Source organism: Aptenodytes forsteri, unplaced genomic scaffold, assembly GCF_000699145.1.
Source record: "Aptenodytes forsteri isolate BGI_AS27 unplaced genomic scaffold, ASM69914v1 Scaffold103, whole genome shotgun sequence".
NCBI classification, from domain to species: Eukaryota; Metazoa; Chordata; class Aves; order Sphenisciformes; family Spheniscidae; genus Aptenodytes; species Aptenodytes forsteri.
Window position 1 is genome coordinate 6,210,766 of NW_008796051.1, and position 9,398 is coordinate 6,220,163.

Genomic DNA, 9,398 nt, shown 5'->3' on the forward strand with positions numbered 1-9,398 from the left:
CTAAAGGATAGTTAGGGGACTTATTTCAAGTAAAAGAGCAATTCAAATTTAAATAAGGGCATGAAGTTATTTTTCTGTATCTCAGGCACCTTCTATAGTCATTAGGTGCTTGGCTGGTCTGGGGTCTCAACCCCAGGGGTTCTGCTTTTCAGAAATAATGGGACAGGTACGTGCACCTTCTCTTCCCACACCCAGATGAGCGTCCCTGCATATTGCTCTCTCTTTTTTCCCCAACTTTTAAAAGTCTTCATTTTGCCCCCGGAAGGATGAGGCTATTTTCAAAGAATGGGAAGATGAGCTTCCATGACCTGACTGCCTAATGAGTTATCATCTTCTCAGTAGCTTGTTTTTGTTATTTTTGGGGTTGAGGGTGGTACCATATAGGAATAGGAGTCCAGGGTGGATTTCAGTGATTAGGAAAATTTTATATGTCAGCCTCAGCTACCAGATGTACTTTCAGGTATTTGAAGGTCTCCCAAAATGGCCATTATTGTTTTTCAGAACTTTATTTCGCACTATAGCAATTCAACAGGTATGGTAAACATAGCTAGGATGTAGAGAGGAGACTCAGGAGGGCATAAAGGCAGAGAATTAAGCACAGAGAAATGTCAGAATAAAAAAGAGAACTTGAAGATGGAAAATCTTCAAGAAGAGAATCTGGGAGACAGACAACAAGCCAGAGAATCTGCTCCAGCTGTTTCGCACTGCTCTGCTGAGGCAAGCCAAACATAAATCCAGCTGTTCCATAGGCATGTGAAACATCCAAGGCCTAGTAGTAAATCTGGTGTTAAAATTTAAAACAAAAATGATGCAACTTTGGTAACACATGTCAGATTGTTAGAAATGTCAGGTGGCACCAGAGATACTTCGGGGCTCTTTTGTTTTAGTGCCTGTGTAAAAAAATTGTTAGTGATAACTCTTCCAGCAAATTATGGAGATAGATAGTGCAAATTCCCAGGTGAAGCATAGCTATAGTAAAGTAGAGGTAACATTATTGGTGCATCAATATCCTTTTTTGAACTATGCTGCTAAAAAACTTATAAAATAAAAGGCAAAGGAGTTTCTGGTGCCCTGGAAGAAAAACAAATATGTTATGCTATTGGACAAGCTAACTGTCTTTCCTAGTCAATCCAGCTGGGTCTGGTAATACCACTATGAAATAAAAAGTTGGATATACATCTTAAGATTACTTTAAAATATTGTTATGAGTACCTTAGTCATAGTCCTTATGATATTCAGGGCAGAGTTAAAGTGGCTTTGGTGACCTTACGGTGACTGAGACGTGTAGGCTTCTGTTAGGAATGTATTCATGCCCTGCTCTAGATTCTGCAGAAAAATGACCCAGCAATAGTTTTAGGTGTCTATCACTACCCATCCACAACCCACCTGAGGCTCATCAGAGCTTTGCAACCTTTTTTCACTCCAAATTCCTCCTTATGTGCTATACTCCTCAAGGCATCGCTGAAAACATGGATTTCTCAATGTACGAAAGTATATTGACAGCTTGGTTTTATTCTCTGTCCTCCGTGACAGGCACTCAATCCCAATGTTCTTGTGACTGTTAGCTGCAGGCATGTGTCTTTTAGAGTCACCCTTTTTGGAGGTCTCACGCGTTAGATAGAGTTGATGTCAGTGTGAATGTAGGGCATTTGCCACTGACATCAGTGGGGCTATTAGCATGCAAGGGGCACAGCACCAGAGGCTGTCATGTTCAAAAGGCCCTGCTGCAGGTGTTGTAAGGACCTCAAAGAGATCAGTATTTCTTGCTAATGAAGTGTGGGCTATAAAGCCATATACTAGATCAAATGCTAGAAGCTGTTTTCTTCCTTTAAGTATGTTTTTTTCTTGCTTGACATCCAGTATCTAGTACAGGCCATCAGTCTTTCCTTTATCATCCCTTCCTTGACTTTTCCTTAGTACACAGAAACTGTTTCTTCTCTTCTGTGTGACTTGATTAGACTTGGGTAGTGTATCATCGTCTCCTTCGTGCATTACCTTTAGAACACCTGCTAGTCGCTTGCAAGCAACTTTTGCACAAAACTATCAGTTTTGCAACTTGCCGCTCAGGCGCTGGACTTGCTGTTCCATGATACCAAAGCATCTGTTGTTGATTTAAAGACTGATTTTAATTAGTCATGGTATAAATGGAAAACTGTGTGCAGTAAAGCTTGGGAAGTAGAGAATGTGCTATTTGTTTGTAGTTCTCCAGTGCAATACTCTGAAATGCAGCCCATAATTCAGGAGGAAAAAAGTTTTTCCTTTGAGAGGATGCCGTAGGATTAGCTTTCGTATTTCTGTCCTTGCAGCTCTCTGGAGCACATCTGGAGATCATTCCGAGGGAGGGAGGAGAGTGGGACAGGGTTCAGATTTAGGATGATGAGAGACCTGGGGCCTTGCAAAAAAATTCAGTAAGAGCAAATACTAAGTTGTGTAAATACCGTATTCCAGCATCTTTCTAAATGATACACAGAAGCAGCATCAAACTCATTTGGTCCAAAGGGAGAAGGGATTTTTTTTGCCTTACTGTTCAGTTGCTATTAGTTCATTTATGGTCTGACTGGATGAGCTAATGAACAGAAAGAAATTACATTTAACTAAAACTTTCTGTGCTTGTACTTCAGTTAAAAACAGAGTAATTTAGGTGTGAGGTCTTCTCCCTGCAACTGCAAGACACAGTAATATATATTTCTTGTCAGCCAAAAACACCCACTTTGCGTGTAAATATAAACAACATATAATTTTCACTTCATTGCACACTGGCATCTAATGCTTAAAAACAGTTTTTAAAAGTGCATGCGAACTACATTTGATTTAAGCCAGAGTACAGTACAAAAAAAAAAATCTTACCCTTGGAAATTTTAAACAAGTTTATTTTAGTTTTAGGATGCCTCCCTTTTCTTTCTCATCAACCAAATTAACCTTCTCTCAACTGAACTCCATTATAACAATATTCTGGAGAACCAAATACAGATTTTGGACCACAGTCTCAATCTTTCTGCAACTTTTGTCTTAACTAGAGTTTAGCTTCTCAGGTACTTCAAAGTAAGCCAACTCAAAAGGTAAGACATTAGGATAGTGTTCAACATTTGGCAGTGGTGCTACTTGAGGTGGGGTGAGTCTTGCACCCCTTTCAGCTCCTTATCCTTTCCCTTCCCTGTCTTTTCCCCTTGTTGCTGTCTCTTGTGTTGTGCTGGCACCAGCACTTTGACAAACACATGATGAACCAGATCAGGGAGTGGATCCGGCCGGGATTCCCCGCCAGATCAGTGCCATGATCTGATCTGCTGCACAGCTGCATGAATGCATGAGCGACTGCTAGGGGCAGAGGCAGGAGGGACAGTGGTTGTTTTTACTAGCACTGCCACCAAAGTGTTGTTTGATGAACTGTAGAAGAAGTGTCTGCATTTTTTTTCACCCTTTCTCCCCTCTCCCTTTCCCTTTTTTTGTAACTGTTACAAATACCTCCTCAGGTTGGGGCTCTCTTGCTGGGACTGCTGCATGAAGGTGGACAATTTTTGCCCCATCTCATGAAAATAAGGAAATACAGACTACATGAATCACAGGCTGGCATGAAGGGGAATAAAATATAGATATTAACTAGCTCTTATGCTCCTCTGATACCCATTACTGCTTAACTTTGCCCCTTCCTCTGTCCCGCACCTTTACTGCAGCTTTTTTCTGCCCCTTTTATGTATCTCTGCCTACACGTCTCTCCCTCTGATGCCATTAGATCCCTACTTCACACCTTTCTCCTCCATGTCTCTGCCCTGGTTCTTTGCATCCATGTTGTCAAGTGTTTCTTTCCCCTGCCGTGGGACAAAAGACTTCTCTTTCAGCCCTGGAGTGCAGCTCATCACTCCTTCCTAGGTGCTGGGCACCAGAGACGCCTGTCGTCATGAGCTGGCCGGGCAGCCTCTTGCTAGGCACTCAGCTGCAGATCTTGCCAGTGGAAAGTCTTCCTCACAGGGAAACCTTTTGAATTTGCAATAGCAGAGGAGGAGATTGGATTAAACATAGTTAACCTGTCCTCCAGAATAGGATGTTTTGGGAAGTTCATGGGTTTAGAAAAGACTTCCCACAACAAACCCACGGATCCAATTTCCTACCCAGTTTGCAACTAGCAGACTGAGTAGGACAGGGACTCTCTTGGGAGCAAGATAAAAACAAATGGTCACGTCATATGTAAAACAGCACTATGCAGCTGCTACTAAAAAAATTATCTTGGCATCAAGAGCAGTTTCCACATGCACTGACACTGAAACTTATGAGGCAACAACTGGCAAGATGAATTTGGGCTGGCTAGCACCTCAGAAAGAGTGGATGTTTCTAGGGTCAGAGACTGATCAGCTATATCAGAATTAATATCAGAATTAATAATTTATTCTTTTACTCAAACCTGAGGCTTCCTGGTGAAATTTAATTTTCTATTATTGAAGGACTCTTCCATTGTTTCCATGAGTTTCATCAGGCAGGATTTCTTTAAGCATCTCATAAGTACATCTGATAGCAAGCACTTTTGCTGAAGGTTACCTCAGAGTACTTTAAGGTGAGTTTGGCTGCTGACCTCTACTGCATGCTCATGAGGAAAAAAAGTGTATTATAGTATAACTTTTTTAAGGCATCCAGCAGAGCTAGCGTAATTTAAAAACCATACAGAGTGCACATTCCAGAAAGAGATTGTTTCATGCCCGTGAGTGACTACGTGCTCATTTACAGAGGGAACTACTGACTGGAAAAGCACATATTTTCTATTTTTAGCTCACAGTGTAACTTTTGTGATACTAAGTATGTGGCAAAGCCATACATGTTAAGGCATATTTCTTAAACACTGCTCTGCTTTTTTGTCTTCTTTTTCTGAAATGCAGGCTATGATAATTGCTTTTACATCTGACATGATTCCTCGTCTGGTTTATTACTGGTCCTTTTCGGTCCCTCCTTATGGGAGTCACAGCAGTCACACTATGAAAGGGTATATAAACAGTACACTTTCTGTCTTCAACATATCAGACTTCAAGAATGCAAGCAAGCCATTTTCCCCATGGTTTGGGAACCAAACAACATGCAGGCAAGTGTCAAATAACCATTCTTTTCCAACGAGAAGAATAAATACATTTTTTAATATCGAAATCATCTAATTCAGTTAACGATATCCAGTAAAAAATGTTAAAACACAGTCAAAGCCAGCATATTTTGAATGGCAGAACTGAGTGGAAGTATTCACCCATAAGTTTGGGCTACTCAGAAAAGTCTTACTTTATTTTGTTTTTCTCGTAATTGATAGTCTTCAGAAAAAAGCACTTCACATTTTTATAAGTAATTCTTAATACAGTGGCAAAAAAAAGGGACATTTCAGCCAAATATAGCTTGTTCTGCAGATACAGAGTTTACCCATTACTGTAGTTACGTGCAGCTAACTGTTCCGGGATGCATTAAGCAGGGACATGTCTTGCTCCATCCTCTGGCCACAGTGCTTTACTGCAGAGATGCCTGAGAGTAGTTCCTGACTTTCCTACGTTGCTTTCAGATACAGGGATCTCCGCTACCCTCCTGGTCACCAGCACCAATATGAGCATAACATATACTACTGGCATGTCATTGCAGCCAAGCTGGCTTTCATCATTGTCATGGAGGTAAGTAAGTGTACAGGGTTTTGAGCATGACTTATTTAAATTTCTCTTCCTTCTATGCAGAAAATCCTTCAAAGACATTCTGTCCAGGCACAGCTATCAGAGCTGGTGATGTGTGCTAGCATGAGCAAGAGCTTGGGAGATGTAAATAAAGTGTAGCACCATTAGAAAAAGTCTCTGAAGTCCCAACATCAGTGAAGGATTGCCCCACGTGTTTGCAGTTTCTTTTCCCAAGAACCGTAAAATGATTTTTAGTATCAGAAATAGAAGGGACAGTTACACCAGAAATATTTTTACATACACTTAGAGGAAGTTTGCGCACAGGCTCATGAATACATATACGTTAATCCATGTGCACTAGCAGAGTGAAGTGTATAAAGACACTGCAAAAGGTGAGTCTCTAGATGAGCATGAAAAAGCAATTGCTCCTTCCTCTGCAGCTACAATCTGGGCTTACGAAAGATGGGAGTCAGTCCAAGATGAAGGGAGAGGAATATTAGGTATTATTTCATTATAAAATGTACTTAGGGCCTGATCCAGGGACTACTGAAGTCATCAGAAACATGCAACTGGTTAGATCAGAGTTCCCAGAGCAGAGCAAAGTCCATTGCCCCAGGGTCATTTGAACAAACCTAAAACAATTTTAAAACAAACTGTAACCAATATTTCCATGCAGGGGGGAAGCACTGGGTACCAGGGTCCCCCAAAGCAGGCAGAGAAGTCTTTGTTAAAATCAGGATTAGAAAATCGGAAATTCTTGTTTATCAGACAATTATTCTATTCATTAGTCATGTCTGCTTTTTAAAATACTGTTCCACTGTGATAGATACTGGTACAGAACCAGCTCAGAGTCTTAAGAGATAATGTGACATTTCATTTATAATAATAATAATGTCCCGTTCAGCCTGACTGACATTCTTTCATTTTCACCTTCCCCAGCATGTCATATACTTTGTGAAGTTTATTATTTCATACGTAATTCCGGATGTATCACAAAAGACCAAGAGCAAGGTCAAACGAGAGAAGTACCTAACACAGAAACTCTTGCATGAGAACGATCTCAAAGTTGTGAAAAAAACCATGGGGAAAATAGCCGACAAAATTATCAAAGGAGTAGACAGCACTTTCGGACCTAAAGCTGAATAAGTACTTTTTTATATGGAATAACAGTATTTAGCCAACTAATACCTGTCCAGATATTACCAATAGCTAATCAAACACTTTGGATTAATTCCCTTTACTAAACATTGTTTCTTGCAACTGTTACCTGCTCATTTACCTGGTTCCCTTGTACAAATGCAACCAGTGCAACTCAGATAAGAGTTACCAATTTTTTAAACAGCTTTAGCAGGATATATTTTTTTAACATGTGAAGATAAAAATTATTTATCATCTTAAGACGATGCAGATTAATTCTCAAATATATAGAGTGCTTTCCACTTTATTTAGGCATCGGCTATTAGATCTTTTGTTTGACTTGATTAAAACCTTAAGAACAAGAATGATTTATTGTAAGAATACCATCACGTCTTCTGAAGGAGTTTTGGTTACTTGCTAATGCAAACCCCAACTATAAAATGAAGAGGAAAAGCCAAAACATGATGGAAAGAGAAGGAAAATACAATTCAAAATCGTGTTATTAAGCCATTGGAATTGACATACTAAGCGCTGTTGTGTGCTACACTGAATTAGCTATGCATACTGAGACTTAAATGGATAACAAGATATTTCAATTAATCATGGACTTGGATCACAAGAAGCAGCAGGACTGTAAGCCCATCCTGTTCATCAATCTCTGTGTAAACAGGAGAATTGCCTTTGAAATCAATGCATACAAACTGACTTTACAGCACTCCGAGTGAGTAGAAAACTCAGGCATTTTATCTTTCCCCAGTCAATGTACTTTCATTAGTTCACTTGCCCATTCTGCTCTGAATGACCGTAGCCTTGAAGGTCTCCTACCTGTAACAGTAATGAGTGTTAAAAGTCTTTTCACGTACTAAATCAATATTTGTGGAGGGCTGTCTTTTGCATTTCTCCCACACCAGAGGCACCATGCTCTTCCCTGATAGATTTTGACATAGGAAGAATGTGCAGCTGGACCTGTTGTGGTACAACATTGCGTGATAAAGTGAATTCTGACAAGACCATGAATCTATTGAAACTGGAGATTGGAATAAACCATTTAATATGCCTTAACCATGTTATGAAGCTTTAAATAACTAAGAAGGATGTTAGAGGTGTGGATGCATGTGCTAGAGCCATCAGTCATCTTCAAATTAGGCTGCAGATATGCTTGGCTATTTTGGCTCTGGTTGCAAACTGGGAGTTAGGGAATTACAGATTAAGCATGTATGTAGAGCTCCGCTTTGTGTCTGCAGCAGTGGTATTCCAGATTATTAACTTGCTTTCTCTTTGAACAGTTTTAGTGGACCAATTTCTACAAATTCTGAAAACCAAAATCTTGTTAAAAAAGCAAAAGTGTGCCTGTACTCTGTAAACCAGGTGATTACTGTTGCGTTTGTAATTTTGTACTCTTCTTAAATGTAATAAATATGCAGAATTTTTAGGCAGATTATTCATATAGCTTTTTACATATTAAGAAGTTCATTTGCAGAAACTAAGTAGCATTTATAAGATGTATTTTATCCCATTAATACTCAGAAGGAATCAAGCGTCTGAATTTTGTAGCAAAACTTCCAAATACTGACTGCTGTGTACCTCAAGCCTCTCCTTTGAAACAGCAACATTTAAACCAGAAGAGGTAGCACATGAGGGGAGTCCTTTCAGCAGTCATGATACACAAGCTTTCACTCAGCAAGACTTTGTCTGATGGCATGGAAGAATGTGAGAGGAAAGCTTGGTTCAAAAATCAAAGAAAGATGAAAGAAAGAAACTCACAGGTTCCAGAGAACCACTTGCATTTCTGACACTGAAGGACTGAAGCTTACTTATTATAATGCCCAGAAAACTTTGTGTAGACACCACCTGAAGACAAAAAAAGACGCAGGGCAGAAAAACAAGATAGACTGTAACGATAAAGGACAGTCAACCAGAGCAGTGAGGGGACCAGTGCTTCTTTGCACAGGGAGTTCTGCCCTTTGCCATTTGTTTTGGTTTTGTCAGAATCACGACAAGCCTTTAATTTACCAGGAAGCAAATATAAACTGGGCAGATGGACAAACACTCAGAAGTTTCTAAGCAAGACAGAATTTCTCATCAAAATATATCCCCTCAATACTGGTTTGACCTTTTCCCCGGATCACAGGATGACTGGGGTTGGAAAGGACCTCTGGATGTCATTTGGTCCAACCCCCCTGTTCAAGCAGGGCCACCTAGAGGAGGCTACCCAGGACCATGCCCAGGTGGCTTTTCAATATCTCCAAGGCTGGAGCCTCCACAACCTCCCTGGGCAACCTGTGCCAGTGCTCGGTCACCCTCACAATGAAAAAGTGTTCCCTGATGATCAGAGGGAACCTCCTGTGTATCAGTTAATACGCATTGCCTCTGGTCCTGTCACTGGGCATAGTATACCAAACTTCGGTTTAAAACAAATTTTTGTCCAAAAAACTGTTTCATGGAACAATTTTAGTGAAGTACTCAGGACTTCCCTTTGCAAAATGAGTTTGGTTAGAAAGGCCAGTCAGCTCCTTGCAGACTTGGAGCTTTTGATTTTAGCTTTGAACCGGCTCTTCCCCGTCCACAGTTGTGTTCAGCTGAGATGCCGTTTTCATACCCCCATCAGTGATGACAGTGCCAATGTGCCTTAAA

The 9,398-nt window shown here is 40.4% G+C and overlaps 1 protein-coding gene across 1 annotated transcript in view; it reads left to right on the forward strand.

The window, feature by feature from the left end:
• ANO6 (anoctamin 6) overlaps nucleotides 1-9,015 on the forward strand; it is a 71,402-nt gene extending 62,387 nt beyond the window's left edge. The window contains exons 19-21 of the mRNA XM_009286271.2: nucleotides 4,866-5,065; nucleotides 5,525-5,630; nucleotides 6,567-9,015. Of these exons, the coding sequence (XP_009284546.1) occupies nucleotides 4,866-5,065; nucleotides 5,525-5,630; nucleotides 6,567-6,773 (513 nt within the window). The 3' untranslated portion in view covers nucleotides 6,774-9,015. The remainder of the gene's footprint in view (nucleotides 1-4,865; nucleotides 5,066-5,524; nucleotides 5,631-6,566) is intronic.
• The last annotated feature ends 383 nt before the right edge of the window (nucleotides 9,016-9,398 follow it).